Genomic DNA, 19,310 nt, shown 5'->3' with positions numbered 1-19,310 from the left:
TTGGATCTAACCATCTTTTCTGTTAGTGAAAAGGGAAGGAGGGGCTACATCAAATAGGCTATGCTGAAAATCTTGGAACCTGTATGAACAAAAATGTGTGGCATGGGGGCTGTATTAGGGAGGGAAGGCTACCTGGATCCAGCCCTTTGTAAGAAGTAGTGTGTAGCTATCGAGTACCACATAATTCTGGTTCAAGCTGGATATAAAACTTAGCAAAAGGGAGGGGGGAAAGATCTCAGACTTGATTGAATATGCAATTCTGCAAAGTGTAACTGTTTTTAAATGAAGCAGTGGTTGAGTTCCACAGATTTTTTATGTTCTAATTAGAGATGGGCACGGACAGGGGGGAAAAACCCACAATGTACATTGTTCGTTGGCATCCACGAACAGGGATTCACAAACATCGATGGACATGACATGTTCACGAACATGTTCATAGTTGGAGGTTCGTGGGAGCCAGAACGGCCCCCTTGGGACTTAGCTGAACTTGAGCCAGGGAAAGGCATGATCCATGGGGTCTTCCCCTTTCATGTCATTTTCTCTTCACAGTGGCAAAAACTGGACTGTCTGCTGGAAGCTCATTGAGGAGTTACAAACTGACCTTCCCAATGTCCAATAACCACCAAATTTGCAGGGGAAATAGTCCTCACTGTCCTCTGAAGGACCCCCCCCCCCAAGTTTCAGAGGGATTGCACCTTGGGAAAGGCATGATCCACAGGTCTCCCAATTGGCTTTCATTTTCTCTTCACAGTGGCAAAAACGGGACTGTCTGCTGGAAGCTCATTGAGGAGTTACAAACTGACCTTCCCAATGTCCAATAACCACCAAATTTGCAGGGGACATAGTCCTCACTGTCCTCTGAAGACCCTCCAAGTTTCAAAGAGATTCCCTCCTGGGAAAGGCATGATCCATGGGTCTCCCCCTTTCATGTCATTTTCTCTTCACAGTGCCAAAAACTGGACTGTCTGCTGCAAGCTACTTTGAGGGGTTACAAACTGACCTTCCCAATGTCAAATAACCACCAAATTTGCAGGGGTCATAGTCCTCACTGTCCTCTGAAGACCTCCCAAGATTCAGAGAGATTGGACCCTGGGAAAGCCATGATCCGTGAGTCCCTCCCTTTCATGTCATTTTCTGTTTACAGTGGCAAAAACTGGATTGTCTGCTGGAAGCTACTTTGAGGAGTTACAAGCCAGAAGGAAAGCCAGAAGGAGTTCAGACAGTCCATGCCTATGTTGCCAGGGGAATTGATTGAAAGGCCCCAGGCTGTCTGGCTTTACGAACGGCTGACGAATGCCACAAAGAGGGCTTGGAACGAACACATGTTCGCCGGGAACGGGGCCTCACGAACAGCTTGCTCCTGAACAGCGGATTGGGCTGTTCGTGGCTTTCATGTGTTCGTATTGCTGTTCGTGCCCATCTCTAGTTCTAATGTGCTAGCTATTTTTAAAAAAACTTTTGGACACCGAAAGCCACAGAAACAAAGGCACAATGACAATGTTCAGTTTGACAGTTTCTAAAATCCATTCTGGAATTGCAGAAGGTAGAGTTTGCAGCAGCTGTGAATGCCTGCAGTTCATATGCATCTGTTGCCCCCTCCCACTTAGCATGGGGAACATGTGCAGCACTCATAAGCTGCTCCAGAAAGCATCCTTGGTGTTATTCCACACATTTGTACGAAGCCTCTTCTTGTGCAGTGTTTAGTGGTGCACCCAGAAACGCAAGCATATGCGATAAGGTAGAGGAATGAGTACACTTTACTGGAGCCTGAGTCCAAAGGAGAGAGTAGTGATACAATTTATGTTTTAGAGATGAACCTTTATGTTTGACGATGTTAGGTAAACTGGTAGTTTGAGGACTTGGCCTATAATTGTGTTAATTTAGTTCTAGAAGAAGGCTTAGCGACCAGGTTGTTTTGAGTTGTTTCAGTTGTTCTTCACATTGAAGTTGTTTTAAGCCATGCCTCATTCTTGTAGTCTAACTGCTAGTCTAGAAATATTCTATTGTCATGACATGCTGTGTAATTGGAAGACCAGTAATAGTAGTAGTAGTAACTGCGCTTATATACCACTCTTCTAGACAGATTAGTGCACCCAGAGCAGTGAACAAGTTAGTGTTCTTATTATCCCCACAATATAGCTGGGGAGCTGGGGCTGAGAGGAGTGGCTTACCCAAGGCCACCTGCTGAGCTCATGGCAGTAGTAGAATTCGAACCAGTACAGTGCTGATTCGCAGCCCAACCACTTAACCACTGTGGTACAGCAGCTCCATTGAATAGGCCTGACTTGATTCTGAGTAGACCTGTACAGGATGGTACTAATGATCTATTAATGATTTTCCAGAATAAAAAAGATTTCTTTTTCTTTCATGACCAATGAAGTTGTGTGTCACTAACGAGGAACTCGCTAGACAGAGGTAATTTGTTTCCTGTTGTTCAGCTTACAATACAGAAGAGCTAGGACTTTTGAAGAAGTCCTTATGCACTCCCTTTTGAAGAAGGGAGTGCATAAGACATAGCTGTGCTTACTTGGACAGCTGCATTTGTTCAGAACTGCAGTACTTGAACACAGCCATACTGTTGAATGCAGAGTTCTTGGATAGCTGTATCAGGTCAAGGTGTTTCACATCACCTAAATCCTGATCCTTTTAACTAGAGATGCAAGGATTGAACCTGGAACCTTCTACATGCCAAGCAGATTCTCTGCCACTGAGCCATGGACCCCCTCCCTGATATTTCATTATGTTTGCCTGTGGGGTAGAAGGCACAAATGGGGTAGGGTAGAAGGCACAAAAGTCATAATCAGCAGATGGGGGCTAGAGGGTTTTAAAACAAGCAGGATATAATCTCAGAAGTTATGGAAGACATTTTGTCACCATTTTGTGGTGACGAGGCTTTGCTGTCAGCAGTGGTTCATGGGGAGGGGTGTGCAATTTGGCTCAGGAATACTGAATATATGCCTGAAAAATAACTATTTGGAATTATTCGGATATATCTGGCATAGTCTGATATATTTGGATAAACTGGTATTTACATTACCAAGTTATTCGAATATTCGGAAATATCTGGGAATTGCATTTTAAAGGTTGCAGCAGTTTGTTTCCTCTTTTTGCAGGCTTCCCAGGCAACAGGAGGAGTGGGGAGGGAGGCAATATCTGTGTGTGTGAATGTTGCTTGCTTGCCATATGCCATTGCCAGGTCTGGCTTCTGCTTTGGTATTACTGGCTTACTAGGCTGAGTGCTGGAATTCTCTGTTTTGACATTGGTTTTGGTGGGATTCTCTGGTATGATGTTACCTCTGTTGAGCTTGCACTGGCCCTGGGTTCTGCCTGAAATCTTTGAGTGACACTAGTACTGTGGAGCGTGTGTTCTTTGCTTCCGTTTGGTTCTGGTGGGACTCTGTTTGGATGTTGGTTCTTGTGGGATTCTCTGGTTTGACATAGGTTCTGTTGGGCTTTGTTGGTTCTATTTGCATTAGAAGGCTTTTGGTCATTGGTTTCTCTTGTGTGCTGGCTATGCCTTCCTGTGTCCTGGAGAAAGCCCTGGAATTTTTTCCTACATAGAAAACAGTGGAGAATAGCAGAGATAATCTTGTTCAGGGGCCTGTAGAACTGAACCTTTGGTCCAATTAATTAAAACTTGGGGGTTCTTTAGTGGACAGGAAGATGTAGGTCTCTGCAATTTTGGTGTAGTTTTCTTGAAAAATGGCCCCTCCAGCCCCCCCTCCTCCAGTTTTTTTCCCATCGGGCATAATGGAGGAGAAAATATGTGGAATTTCAAATATATTTGGAATTCTAAATACTTTACTGATGTTTTTGGACCCAAATATCACGACTACCAAATATTTATCATATTCCTGATACCCAGATCCAAATACAATCTCCCTCTTTCTCTTTCTTTGCTGTATACACCTAATCATGGGGCCAAGGCAGATATTAAGTGTCGTCCTTGCAGGTTAAATGAAAAGATTGCCAGGGCGCCCAGGGGCCAGACTGGAGGACAGGAGTCTGGGGAGTGTGGGACAGTGGGGTACGTACCTCCCACATGCTCCCACACTCCCTTGTTGCCTTTGAAAATGAATTCATTTTCCGGCACAATGGAGTTATTGCTGGCCACACTGAAGCCAGAGTAATTAAAAAATCACCTCCAAAATGGGCCATTTTTAATGAATCTGACTTAAGATTCATTAGGTGTGCTGACCTCCCACAGCACACCAAAAGGAGTTATCCAAAAAAGAGTCATTTGCTGGCTGGAAGCAAGAGATCTGTCCTTGGCGCAACTGGCACAATGGGGTGCCAGAGAGGCAGGAAACGAAGCCAGCTGGTGGCAGCTATAAACTAGATCCAAATGCAAGTGATGTCTAGGTAGATTGCCAGTCCTGACCGGAAGTGTTTGTGGCTAGACCTCATTAGGAAGAGCCGGTGTGCTAGGTGAGGGTGGAGTCAGCCTCAATAGCGAAGGGTGATGTTGCGTCCTTTCCCCAGATTGAAGGGGCCGTGTGAGGAGGTTCCTAGAAATCCTGGACTGGTTCCAGCAATTACCATCCTGAACATTTTCGAAAGCCTCCCATTTTCAGACCTCAGATTTTCCTTCCAATACATACGCAGATAAGCTAAGGCAAGTGGAGCATGATATTATTTCACTAATCTTAGAAAAATCCCCAATTCTGGGTACCATGGGGTTCTTTTGTGAAATAAAGGAAAGCGTAACAAAGGAGCAACATTGACCCACATTTTTAAACAACGGCCTTGCCTTGTATGTTGCTCCGCTCGACAGCGCAGGATTTGTGATTTCTCTGCATTTCCACAGTGGGAAAGACTTCATTAATGCCTGGCTGATTCAAGGTTGGGTAAACAAATCCACAAGAGACCCAGCTCAGGGTGTAACAACCTTGCCTTGTGAGGCACAACAAAAGAACTTCTTGATGAAGTTCACAGGCAGCAGACACAAAAGAAAGCAAATAATCTGGCATATTTCCCCCCCACATATAAATGTTACAGGCACTATAATGAGGTATTATCAGGGCTCATTTTGAGGGGGAACGCACAGGAATGCAGTTCCAGCAGTTCCCCAAAGAGGTCACATGACAGGTGGCCCCACCCACCAGACTCTCAGCCATTTTGGGCCCGTTTCAGCCTGGATTGGGGCCTCTGATGGGTGGTGGATCACTCTCTCACTCAGCAGCAGCCCGATCCTGACCATTTGGGGCACCTTTTCAGCCATTTTCAGCCCCTTTTTGCCATTTTGGGCCCAATTTTGACTCTGAATGGCCAGGATTGGGTCCAAAACAGCTAGGATAGGTGATGTCAGGGGGTGTGGCATATGCAAATCAGTTATGTTAATGACATACTTCGGGTGCTGGCAAGGGGGCATGGCATATGCTAATGAGTTATGCTAATGAATTATGCTAATGAGTTTCTCCAGCTCTTTTTCTACGAAATGACTCCTTGGCATTATTATTATTAAGAGTGTGATGACAGTGATGGTAATTAGGGACAATGATCTGCACTGGGAGCTCTCTGTTCCCTTACTGCAACATGGTTTCTGGTAGATGCATTCAGAGTATGGCGCTACTTCAGAAACCCAGAAGGGCAGCTGGGCCTCACCCAATACTGCTTCTGAAAGGCCAAGCACTGTGGCAGTCCTATTCTAGCAGAAGCAGCATCGCTTGTGATATTTGTTTGCAGGCATGTGGGGTGTGTGTTTGGAAAATGTCAGACATTCCCAGTTCAATCACAGAGTGGCTCTTGTCTACATTCATTGATGTCAGTGAGCTTTGAAAGATTTAACTCTCTTTAGGATTAGACTACAAGCAGGGCTTTTTTTCAGCAGGAACGCAGTGGAACGGAGTTCCGGAACCTCTTGAAAATAGTCACATGGCCGGTGGCCCTGCCCCCTGATCTCCAGACAGAGGGGAGTTTAGATTGCCCTCCATGCCGCCGAGCCGAGCCAAGCGGCGCGGAGGGCAATCTAAACTCCCCTCTGTCTGGAGATCAGGGGGCGGGGCCACCGGCCATGTGACCATTTTCTCCGAGGGCAACCCACTGAGTTCCACCACCTCTTTTCCCAGAAAAAAAGCCCTGACTACAAGTGAATGTTGATGTTAAGATTTTAGGATAGGAAAGAGTCCAGCAGCACCTTTAAAACTAACTAACTTTATTGCAGCATAAGCTTTGGAGAACCACAGATGCATCTGATGGAGAGAGCTGTGGTTATGATACAATAAAGTTGGTGAGTCTTAAAGGTGCTACTGGACTCTTTACTACGTTGCAACTACAGACTAACATGGCTAACTCCTCTGGATCTAAGATTTTAGGAGGTTTTCGAGGAATTGTCATAAATATTTGTGTCATGAGGCTTGTTTTTGGCATATGGACTCCTGGCACGTTGTTTTCCAAATGATATGAAGGAGACTTTTGGACATTTATTGAAGGCATGCAAGTTGGCTTTGAAATGTATTGGAAAATGTCAGATTTTCTCCTATTTCCCGTAGGGTGTTTGCAAATCATAGAAATTATCAGAAAGATGTTGACATTCACCAGATTTCTGACACTTACAGCAACTTACATGCCCACTTTTTTATGAATGTCAACGTTAAGATGTGTATGCTGACAATCCCAGCTAAATTTTAAGGTTCTGAATATGCTATAGATGATTGTATATATAAAACTTTTAAGACACTAATGATTGTTGCCAATCACATTTAGCAGAACCAGCATTCCTTGGTATATGTTTTAGTTTTTGAATGTTCACATATACCACATTTTGGGCATTCGCTGTGACATACAGTGTTGCCAGCTTCCCTTCCTCAGGGCCTGTTATCTGCTCCTGTTCAGCTGGGCAGTGGAAGAAAATGCCCAGGCAAAATGGTTGAGGGGGCATGATCAGCATCCCTAGAGTGATGACATCGTATCTGGCATCACTTGGAAATCATGTTATTACACCAGGTGACACTCTAGCATTTACCCAAAACTCTATGGTTTAACCATAGAGTTTTCGGCAAATGCTAGAGCATCAGCTAGTACAATAACATCGGAAGTCTAGGTCAAGTTGGAAGTCACAGCATGGTGCTGCACATGCTAATCACATGCCCTCTGTAATAGTGAAGTCCCTGCTTCCCCTCTCTTCTGCTGGTATGACACACACATAATAAAAACAACAACAATAACATTTGATTTATATACCGCCCTTCAGGACAACTTAATGCCCACTCAGAGCGGTTTACAAAGTATGCTATTATTACCCCACAACAATCACCCTGTGAGGTGAGTGGGGCTGAGAGAGCTCCAGAGAACTGTGACTGACCCAAGGTCACCCAGCTGGCTTCAAGTGGAGGAGCGGGGAATCAAACCCGGCTCTCCAGATTAGAGTCCTGTCGCTCTTGACCACTACACTACACCAAACACAAACACATGCACAAATGGAAGGAGAGGAATATTAGCTGTAGCTGGGAAATGTAACATTTTAAATTCTTAAAAGTTAGTTTCACATTCCTACGAGTTGGCTTAAGATATTTAATCAAAACAGCCTCTGAATCCAGCTGGTTTTTTTTCAATCTCACCCAATATCCCACCTCATTGAAAGTTCCCATTGCACGTGCCTTTTGGCTGTGGGCCCCCATGATCCCCAGCACAGCCTTCTTGCGTGGTCACGGGACTCCTTCCTCCTTTTTTCACTAGTAGCAAAACTGGTTGAGTCCATCCCGATATGCTCAGATGGCAGCCGCAGCATTTTAGGAGCCGAGCAAGCAAGAGCCCGGGACTTCTGTGGTCACGATCCTTTGCTTGCCTCTAAGGATTAACATTCCCCAACATGTGAACTGCTCCGGTTTATTTTTCAATCTTGAAAAGTGAAAAGTACCCCCCCGTCCACTAATCTATCCCATAATTATTGTGTGCTTTCCTTTTAGGAGCGACTCTTGATGAGCCTTTTGCCGAGGAATGTTGCCATGGAAATGAAGGAGGACTTCCTGAAGCCGCCTGAAAGGATTTTCCACAAGATTTACATTCAGAGGCACGACAACGTTAGGTGGGACTGATGCAAGCTAAGTCAAGCAATACGAGCCAGTAGCGCACACACACGTTCAGCAGTGTGCAACATTAGGCTGTTCTTGGAATATGACTGCACAGAAAGCAGAGTGGTGGTACTGGGCCTTCAGGGTTTTTTTCTATGTAGTAAAAAGGTGAGGAGTGAGCACACGCATACAAGCGGAGATGGCATTAAACCAGCCCATGTCCGCAAATAGATCATTGAAACAGGTGGGATAACCAAGAGAGCAAACCTAAGAAGCGTTAAGAGAGCACTCATAATCCTACCTAGGTGCATTCAGTGGCACTTACTCCCAGAAAAGTGCTTTTAGGATTACACTGAAAGCCTCCATAGACTATTAGTCTCATAATTTGTCAAGGCAGTTACTCCTTGTTATATACTTAATTCCGCACACATTGGATAATGCACTTTCAATGCACTTTATCAATTGTTTGAGGTGGATTTTTTGTTCCACTCACAAAAAAAATCCATTCCAAATGATCTATAAAGAGGATTGGAAGTGCATTATCCAATGTGTGCAGAATCACTCACAGATTTTTTAAAATAGCCATCCCATTTAAAGATGACATTTACTAAAAATGGACTGGAATGATTGTTTTGTTTCTTACTTGTATTAGGAAAACATCAACCTCTCCCCCACCCCGATATTTTTAAGCATCCCCTTTAAATAACAAAGGCTTGGATCCAGACTGAATTTTCTGTTGGTAGATCAGAACTTTCCTGCCTCCTGCCTCCCACTGCAGTTCACTTCTCCATGAAATGTTCCTTTTCTGAGGAATTGATCTGAAGAGAGTCTGCAGCAGGAAGAGGGAATTGATCGAAATCGTCTGTCCAACTCAAAGGTTTTGAAGGAGCAATGGAAATCCAGAGTGAGCCTTTTTGAGCTAGTTTAAGAGCAGAATGTTTAGAGATTAGTTGTATAGGTGTGCACACAAAAAGAATCCGGTAAATCCAAACTGGAAATGCCGAACCAAAGGAACCAAATACTGAATTGATTCTCTAGATAGATTTGGAAACATAGCAGAAATTCGGTAAAATTCAGCCATTGTTTCCTATGGGAAACTCAATCCAGGGGCTATTTGGTGGGTGGGGGGTGGGGGGGTCATTCAACCAAACTTCACCAAATTTGCAGGTAATCTACTCCTGACTGTCCTCTAAAGATGATAGGACCCTGGGGCCAATTCTATGGGCCTCCAAAGAAGGGGCACCTAAAGGTGTCCCCATACTCTCAGCAGAACCCGTGTAATTCACAGCAGCCAGGCACTGGGTTCAGCCAGTCGTGAAACACCATAATAGAGAACTTACCAATACCCAGCCACAAGCACAAGGCATTCCCTTGCTTCAGTTTGCACTGTTGGAATAAGTTGCAACAGCGTCCCTTGCTTCAGTTTGGTTTGGGTGGAATGGATGTGATTCTCTGGTGTTATGTTGGTCCCCTTACTTCACATTGGTTCTGGGGGGATTCCATTTCCATGTGTCAGTTTGGTTCTGTTGGGCTTTATGAGCTCAGCTTGCATTTAGATGTACGCCTTGGCCATGGCAACCTTGCCCCATGTGTTTCTGCAGTGACTTTTTCCCCATAGGAAACAATGGAGTGACTTCAGGGCCCGTAACATTGGCCCCCTGGGGTCCAATATTCCTGAAACTTGGGGGTCTTTAGAGAACAGTCAGAAGTAGGTCCTTTGCAAATTTGGTGGAGTTTTATTGAAAAATGCCCGCCCCCTGGATAGCCCCCAGATAGTTTTCCCCCTTAGGGAATAATGGAGAGTGGTCGGGGTCACCTTCTTTTGTGGCCCATAGAATTCCCACCCCCCACCCCCGGATTCAAACTTTATGGAACATGGGGAATCTTTAGAGAACAGTCAGAAGTGGGTTCTCTGCAAATTTGGTGCAGTTTGGTTGAAAAATGAACGCCGCCACCCCCACCCCCCCATCCCATTCCACCCTCTCTGCATAAAAGGCAGAATTGCTGTTTCTTTGTAGGGAAACAGCAAAGGAACTGCCAAGCCTGTATTGCCGAATTTTACCAAATCAATTCAGTAAAACTGCGTTTGGTATTCCAAACCTGATTAGGTACTCATTATTTTGATCTGGAATACTTGAATTTTACCAAAAATTCAGTTTTTAATTCCGAATACCAAACCAAATTGCATACTCCTAATAAGTTGTTTCCCTCAGTTCTGCTCCAGTTATTATTCTGCACTTCAGTTATTGCTCTGGGTGCATGCCGGTTGACTTCTGTTATGAAAGCAGAATTTCAGAATTTTGATAATCTCCATGTGCATGCAGGGAAAAACATTTATTCATGTAAAATGCATTCACATAAAAGTAATTTTTAAAAACAGACTTCCTCAAATGAAAAAAGACTGTTTTATTATGTTGCCTTCTTGCAGAAGTGAAACAATGTGTTGTTAAATAAATAAATATATAAATAATAAATACATCAATAGTACATCCCTCTAAAATAATTTAAGACTCATCTTTGTGCTGAAAATTATTTTTCCAATTTTTCTTCCAACCAGGAGCACAAAATGGTAATAATAAACTTTCAGAGTGAAACTCTTTCAAACATTCTTCATTAAAAAATTCTTCTCACAGGATTTTGAGAAGATTGCCCCATCCATCATCAACCACAACAAACCCATTTAAAAATAATTCCTTCAGCCAGGAAAAGAAATTTAACTTCTTTTAGGCCATATATTTTGGCAGTACAATTCCAGAAAAACGTCAAATTCTGACATTTTTTATATCAGTTCTGGGAAACGTTTTTTGGAAATATGGGACCTCACAATTCAGGAAGAAATTTGGCAGAGTATGCGTCCTTATTAATTTGTTTATTTTTCGAAATTTCTCTACCACCTCTCCAGGGAACTCACTGAAGGCAATGTACGAAATTAAACATAAAACAGTATAAATGTTGTTGATTCAAAACCCTACCAGAAGATAAAACATCATAAAACACTGAGCAGCTTTAACCAGTCTCATAAAACCAGTTGTCAGGCTATATAAATTATGTTGAAAGATCACACTATTAATTAAAAGTCTGGATTAAAAGAAACATTTGGGTCTGGTGCCTAAAAGAGAGCAGAGTAGGAGCCAAGTGAACTTCAGTGGGAAGAGCATTCCACAGGTTAGGAGCCGTTGCTAAAAAGGACCTGTCTTTGGTTGCCACCTGGTTCACTTCTGAAAGTGGAGGCCCAGAGAACATCCCTACCCACCCACCCCCCTCTTCTAAGGACTAGACATCTGCGGAGTCTACAGCTCAGCTCTGGAAACTGCTTTGGCCAAACAGCCAGAGGGATGAGGTGAAAAATCTATCACTGAGTGGCAGATCTTAGAAGCCAGTAGCTTTGTTGGATATACTCTTCACTGGCTAGTTCTAGAATGGCTCCATAAACCTACTGTGAATGGTCCCATTCTATTGTCCCTCTGCAAAATCCCAAGTGCCATATGGTGCAAAAATCCCTATGGCAAATACCTCTGAGTGGTAGTCAATAGAGATGGGCACGAACCAGGAAGATGGTGGTTCGTTGTGGTTTCTTGCATTTCATGAACCATGAAGCAGCATGAAATTACCCAGTTCGCGAACCGGTTCGTTTGGTTCATGAATACGTCACTTTTGGGGCTACGTAAGGTCTGCAGAAAGGCCATCTCCCCCCCCTGTTGCCTAGGAAACAGATTGATTGGCACCAGGCTGTCTGCATTGACGAACTGAAAAATGAACCAAATCACTGAAAATCATAGCAGTTCGTTGTAGGTTGTCAAAAATGCCCTCCGGTGAACCTCTGGTTCGCAAACCAAAAAACGACTCAGTTCGTGATGAATTTTGGTTCGTATTTCGGTTTGTACCCATCTCTAGTAGCCAATAACACAATTTAGTGTTCTTCAGAATTCCCAACCTTCAGTGGGAATTCTTCAGCGCTGTAACCTGTAAATATTTAGGTGGAGGGGGGTTGGTAGCAGCCTAGACTTGCAGAATTTAGTGAACATTAAACTAGCAGTAGGTATTTGATGAGCCCTGACCTGCATAGCCCAGATGAACTTGATCTCATCAGATCTCAGAAGATAAGCAGGGTCAGCCTTGGTCAATAATTGGATGGGAGACTTCCAATGAAGACGAAGGTTGCAGATGCAGGCAATGGCAAACCACCTCGTTAGTCTCTTGCCATGAACACCCCACTAGGAGGTCACCATAAGTCAGCTATGACTTGAGGGCACTCTCCACCAGGTATCTCATAAATAGCTGCACGCTGATACGCTTTTGGAATTGAAACAATGTAGTTGAGGTTAAGAAGTAATTCAGTCATAGTTTGCAGGTTAATGCTGCCATGGAGCTGTTCCCCACAGGCTCTTGGCGCTTACAGAATTTTACCAGATGTGTACAAAAATCTTGTTTGTCTTTCCCACAAAACTAACAGAAACAGGGATTTTTTTTGTAGATGCTAGCTATTCTCAGAGGACTTAAAAGCCATTGATAGATCATTTTGCATATATTTTCATTGAAAAATACGTTTTTCAGTTGTAAGAGTTCCTCTGCACGAGATGCCCTGGCACATGTTCGTCAAGTGTAGGGCAGCGCAGGGTTGGCTGGGAAGTGTAGTTTAAAAAGACACAGCTGGTGGAGATCACTCCTCAGAGGGTTTGTTGATTTCATCTTCGCCTCCCCTCTCCAGTCTAAAACTGGGTGGAATTGCAACCAGAGAGCAGGGAGGAATGGAAATTTGCTGGAGCTGCCTTCCAGAGGCAGGCTTGGGCCTGGATAGGTTATAATGGGCTGAAGTTTCCCTTCTAGCCTTTCACAGTCCTTTCACACAGCTCCAGTGTATAGCAAGGCCTTTGCCCTGCTGCCGGCTCTGTCTTTTTAAACTACCCTTTCCAGCTAACATTGCATCTCCCGATACATGTTCTTCATGTGTCAGATATCTCGTATAGAAAAACTCTGTTTGTCCTGGTTATTTGGCAAGCCAGAAATGTGCTGACCCAGTTCATAAATGCGGTTTGGGGTGGGGAGGGATTACCTCTCTTTCTGCAAAAACAGACCTCCTGAAATGGCACAAGTTCTAATTCCATTAGTGCAAGTACTGCTCCTGGTGCTCATCGCTTGAGTCAATTTATAGGTTTATCGTTGCTCTTGATATAGTACTTAATCAGATTCTGAACTGATTTTCAGTATCCTTTGATTCTCACGGATCTGTGCTTTTTTCTTCTTTTGTTATTTTTTTTTAAGCTCTTCCCTGAAAATCTGTCTCACAGGTCCTTTTATCTGAACTTTACTTTATGGGTAAATGGGTTTCCCAATCAAGAGTTATTTGCAGCATTTGTTTCTTTCTCAAGCTGTGATCTCTCTTGGTGGCTGGCTGCTTAATGTCTTTGAACCCAGAGCTGCGATTTTTGGGCAGGGCATCTCTGTGCATATATAGCAAAAGGCACAGCGCAAAGAACTCTTATCATCGTCTCTGCTCCCAACGGTAAAGCTGTGAGGCACATGAAAGCCTCTAAGCACTGTATCAAAAGAGAAAGATCAAGAGACGCAAAGCTGACATGAAGCTTGGAAGGAAAATAATTGCCCAAGAAGAAATGATGTTTTCTTAGGCTGAAGCATTTGTATATTTCAGTGTGACTGTGAATGTGGGGGGTAAATACCTTTCACAGATTCTGTTATCTATATAGTAATGTGCACTAAAACAAACCAGGATTTAAGTCTTTGGAAGGTTGTGTATGAAAAGATCACATGGGTGCTTCATTTCTGAAAAGAGAGGTAAATAGGTTTATGCATAAGCTAACTGAGCTAAAGCCTAGGGCTTCGGATTGTGAGGGACCTCTCAATACAAAAAGAATGTCTAAATTACCACCATTTTTGGTAATGCTGTGGGACCTCTTAAACTTGACATAGCTTAGGGCCTCAGCATATCTTAATTCAGCCCAGTAACACTCTTGACGGTCAAGTAATCTTGGCTTGGAAGTCCTGCTGTGGGATCTTAAATTTGAGGTTACTCATTGTTGAAGGAATGGCACTACAGGCTGGTCAGTCTGACTTCTGTTGCTTGAAAGATATTAGAGCAGATTTTAAAGGGATGGATCTGTAAGCATCTGAAGGGCCGCTTAGTGATCCGGGGAAGTCAACATGGTTTTGTCTCCAACAGATCTTGTCAGACCAACCTGGTTTCCTTCTTTGATGGAGTGACGAGGTTACTGGATTGTGGGAACTCTGTCAACGTGATTTACCTGGATTTCAGTAAACCTTTTGATAAGGTTCCCCATGACATTCTAATGGGTAAACTGGGAGACTGCAGACTGGACTATAGGACAGTTCGGTGGATAGGGAACTGGACCCAAAGAGTGGTGGTCAATGGCATTTCATCAGATTGGAGGGAGGTGTCCAGTGGGGTGCTGCAGGGCTCACTTTTGGGCCTGGTACTTTTCAATATTTTGATCAGTGATCTGGATGAAGGGGTAAACGGGTTACTCATTAAATTTGCTGATGATACCAAATTGGGAGGAGTGGCAAACACCCAAGAAGCTACAGTTAAAATTCAGGAAGACGTGAATACTCTGGAAAAGTGGGCAGTTGTGAACAGGATGCAATTCAACATAGTTAAGTGCACAGTATTACATCTGGGCCACAAAAATGTGAAGCACAAATACAGGATGTAGGATACACTTCTGGGTAGTAGTGTATGCGAAAGAGAACTTGGGGTAAGTGTGGACTGTAAACTAAATATGAGCAGTCAGTGTGATGCGGTGGCAAAAAAGGCAAACTCAGTCTTGGGTTGTATCAAAAGGGCCATTGCATCAAAATCGCAGGAGGTCATGGTCCCTCTCTATACTGCCTTGGTCAGGCTGCACCTGGAGTATTGTGTACAGTTCTGGAGGCCTCACTTCAAAAAGGATGTGGACAAAATCGAGAGGGTGCAGAGGAGAGCGATGAGGATGATCAGGGGTCTGGAGACTGAGCCCTACGAGGAAAGGCTGAGGGCCTTGAGAATGTTTAGTTTGGAGGAGAGGAGGTTGAGGGGGGACATGATTGCTCTCTTTAAATATTTGAAAGGCTGTCATTTGGAGGAGGGCGAGGAGCTGTTCCAGTTGGCAGCAGAGAATAGGACCTAAGCAATGGGCTTAAATTCCATGCAGAAAGGCACCGGCTGGATATTAGGAAAAACTTTTTCACTGTCAGAGTAGTTCAAAGGTGGACTCAGCTGCCTAGGGAGGTGGTGAGCTCCCCTTCACTGGCAGTTTTCAAGAAGAGGCTGGATGAATATTTGTCAGGGATGCTTTAGGCGCATCTTGCATTGGGCAGGGGGTTGGAGTAGAAGGTCTCTATGGCCCCTTCCAACTCTGTGATTCTGTATTCTGCATTTGCCTAACAGCACTTTAAACACAGTCTGCAAAAAGATGCAGAGGCCAGTATTATTTCTGTGACTATTTAGAATGTCCCCCCTTCCTCCAGTATCATATGGGCCGCTGCTTGAGATGAATGCTTGGGACAATCCTCTCCATCTCCTAACTTCATAGATATTCTCCTGCTAGGATGTTTCATGTCTCATTGCCTTCTTCTAGAGTGGCAGATAAAAGCCTTGTAAAGAAAGGTGGAAAGTCAATTCATGTATGGATTCAGTAGTAACATCTCTTTTCCTGGCCTGCAGATGCAGTGATGCAGAGAGCTTCACTGGCTGAATTGTTTTTTTTGGTTATTCTAGGGCTAAAGGCAGAGGAACCCTTGCCAGGAGAAAAGTTGCTAGCTGTAGGTGCATTTTTAAGCATAGTTGCTAGGTTGCAGGAGTGTATTTTGAGAAAAAAAATCATTATAATTTCAGATTGGGGGTCAGGTGGGTGGATTTTTTTTTTTACTATGATTGCTGATTTTCAGGTAGGACATTACTGGTTTGGGATTCAGATTTGTGTTTGTTTTTTTAGGTTCCAGAGTTTGGGGTCTGTTATTTTCAATGGGGAATATATTCAAGGGCCTGGGGAAGCCAGTTTATAAAGATAGTGGTACCAAACTTGCACAAAACTTAGTCCTCTCTTTAGAGCAAACCCATTTGTTCAATTTGCTTGAAACATAAGGGGTCTTTGGATTCGTTTCAAGCAGACAGAACAAAGGGGTTTGATTTTACAGAGCCCCGGAGTAGGTGTCTCCTGATGGAAGGTACACTTATTTCTACTGATTCCTACCAGAGAGAAATGGTGCCAGCCGACAGCATTTTAAAAAATGCTTCATTTTTATTATCCTTCTCTTACAGTGACTGAGTGAAAAATGATGCTTCCTCTGAAAAATCTGTGCTCGCCGTGCCTCCTTTCTGTGGTCTGTTGTTTGTTTTCTTTCACAATGTGAGGAAGATCTAGAGGACTTAGCCGTGTTAGTCTGTAGTTGCAAAATAGTAAAGATTCCAGTAGCACCTTTAATCAACTTTATTATAGCATAAGCTTTTGAGAACCACAGCTCTCTTCGTCAGATGCATCTGACGAAGAGAGCTGTGGTTCTTGAAAGCTTACGCTATAATAAAGTTGGTTAGTCTTAAAGGTGCTACTGGACTCTTTACTAATATGAGGAAGGCTTCCAGTCCCCATCCTGTCCCATCCCACAGTTTTGTTGTGATTCCCTAGGGGGGACCTTTTCAGGGGCCTGTCTGTCTAATAAAGAACCCCAAGTTTCAAGAGCAATGGACCAAGGGGTCCAGTTCTATAAGCCCCAGAAGAAGGTGTCCCCAGCCACCATAGTTACAAAGAAAAAAGTACTCCTCTCCCACAAAGGAGGAGGAGGGAAGGATTCTTTTGGGCCTGGGCCTGGCTTGTACCAGCTGGGAGCCACCTCCCTAGGGCCACTGCCTGGGAAATTTGGAGAATGAAAGAAAAACAAGATGTCTGCTGCTGCTGCTGCTGCTGACGAGAAGCACCCAAACTGGGAAAACGACACTGGTTTTTTTGGTGTGTGTGTGTGTGTGTGTGTGTGCAATATATAAGAATCCCTGATTTGTGTGACCATTTTGGAAAATCAGGATAACAACCTGAGAACATTATTACTGTGTGTATTTCCAGCTCAGGAATTAGCGATGCACACACCCTATTGGGTAGTAACTTGAGCTAAAGTCAGGGGCAGAGCCTGGGGAAGAGTAATAGCTCAGCGGTACAGCAGTCAGTGGTCCTAAGTTCAATTTCCATTTAAAAGATCTCAGGAAGCCACACAGGGGGAAAGACCTTTGCTTGGAAATCTGGGAGGACTGCTTCCAATCAGAGTAGACAAGGATTTTTTTCTGGAAAAAGAGGTGGTGGAACTCAGTGGGTTCCCAGCACGTGGGGCAATTCTGTGGTGGGAGGTGGTGCCCCTGGTACCACATGTGCACGCGCAAAGTGTGCGCATGCTCCCAGGACCGCACAATGATGTCACTTTGGGTCAGCTGGAACGAGGGGGAATTTTTTAAAGTTTAAATCGCCCTTGGCGCGGAGGGCAAGCTAAACTCCTCTCTGTCTGGAGATCAGGGGGCGGGGCCACCAGCCATGTGACCATTTTCAAGAGGTGCCTGAACTCCATCCCACCATGTTCCAGCTGAAAAAAAGCCTCGAGAGTAGACAATTCTGGGCTAGACAGACCAGTGTTTGGCTCAGTGTTAGGTAACTTCATATGTCAATGTCTCCAGGATGTCTTAAAGGCACAGAACAGCCAATTAAGGAGGGAGGGGGGAACCCAAACCCTTAAAAGGTAGTTCTCTTGAACTCTGGCCCTTAGGAAATACATTCAAGTTGAGGCTTCTGGGAATTCTCATTACGTGTTCTGCCCGGCAGTGCCTGTTATTCCTACTAGAAATGACTTAAGGGCATCATTGTTTTCCCAAGGATCCAAAATGGTAACAGAAGTCAGTTCAACCCTTAAGAACAAATAAAACCATGAAGCCAAAATCACACACAATGGATGGTTTCTGCTGGAGAATGTAAAGCAGGATGTTTGTAGGGGAAAGAGGATGCTCTGAAAAATACAGATTTTTAATTGAACATGATGTGATAGTTCCCCCAAATATGAAAATCACTGCAGGATCCTCTTAAACATCGACATGTGGGAGGTGAGCGGCAGAGACTTAAGCAGGGGCTACAATAAACTATAAATAATAAATTACACAAAATTGAATCTCAATAGGTGACAGGATTAGACTAGAAAGATGTGATCGGCTTCAGAATGTGTACAATGTGAACTTTATTAACTTCTCCACAGGGTTTCTTTGTCTGTGCTGTGCATAGCTTATAAGACACTGGGTTTATTGTGGAGATTTTAAAATGTGTTTCATCTCTGCTTTGCTCCCTATCAGGAAACGTATGCTAAACAAGAAAGAGGTAGAATCTCTTAAGGGCCAAACTACATGTGACAAAACAACAGCTCTTTGTAGGCAGTGAGGAGCAGACAAGGTTGAGAGAGAGTAATCAATAGAGATGGGCATGAACCGGGAAAATTCCGAACTGTGTGGTCTGTGGTTCAGCACATTTCATAAACCATGAACCATGAATTTTCATGAACTTACCCCAGTTTGTGGACCGGTTCATTTGGTTTGTGAAAACGTCACTTCTGGGGCATCAGAAGATTTGCAGACAGCCCTTCCCCCCAAGTTGCCTAGAAAACTAATTGATCAGTGCCAGGCTGTCTGCAGTGACGAACTGAAAAATGAACCAAATGAACTGGCCTAAAAGTTTGTGGCGGTTTGTCAGAAATAGGCTCTGACAAACTACTGGTTTGTGAACCATGAATTGGCCTGGTTCGTGCCGAACTTTGGTTCGTATTTTGGTTCGTGCCCAACTCTAGTAATCAACCCTTTCAGTATCCAACCCTTTCCCCTTGAAGGTACTGCAGGTACTCCCCCTCCCCAGCAATGTTCTCTGTATGCTTGTTTTCATGGTAAGTGAGTAGTAGTGGTGGATAGGGGAGTTCAGAGGAAATAAATATGTGGATGGGTCAAACCCCCTTTCTCCTTTTGTGCTGCAGAGCTTGTCTTCTGACAGATGTTTTTAGGGCAGGGACTGTTCAGCTGACATGATATGCAAGCTGCATTTTTTGGCTGGTAAAAAAGAGGACATACTCTTTGCCTACCCCCCCAGCATGAGACAGTCAAATGGGATACTGGTTGTAGAGTGGAGGGGAACTGGGCAAGATTGAGTGGGGAACCTGCCTGAATCCAACTCTTAGTCAGCTTCCCAGCTACTTTTTCATAGTGTCCTTCCTTAAAGGGGTTACCAGTCCATCCCTGCTACAAGGATCTGTAATAATAAGCATTACCTTCTG

General features: G+C 44.0%; 1 protein-coding gene across 1 annotated transcript in view; it reads left to right on the top strand.

The window, feature by feature from the left end:
- Positions 1 to 19,310, top strand: part of ADCY1 (adenylate cyclase 1) — a 198,041-nt gene that overhangs the window by 102,252 nt on the left and 76,479 nt on the right. The window contains exon 3 of the mRNA XM_054991780.1: positions 7,908 to 8,026. Coding sequence (XP_054847755.1) covers positions 7,908 to 8,026 — 119 coding nt within the window. The remainder of the gene's footprint in view (positions 1 to 7,907; positions 8,027 to 19,310) is intronic.

This window comes from Eublepharis macularius, chromosome 11 (assembly GCF_028583425.1).
Source record: "Eublepharis macularius isolate TG4126 chromosome 11, MPM_Emac_v1.0, whole genome shotgun sequence".
In the NCBI taxonomy this organism is placed as follows: Eukaryota; Metazoa; Chordata; class Lepidosauria; order Squamata; family Eublepharidae; genus Eublepharis; species Eublepharis macularius.
The sequence above is the reverse complement of the archived record's forward strand: the minus strand, read 5'-3'. Positions and strand labels throughout refer to the sequence as shown.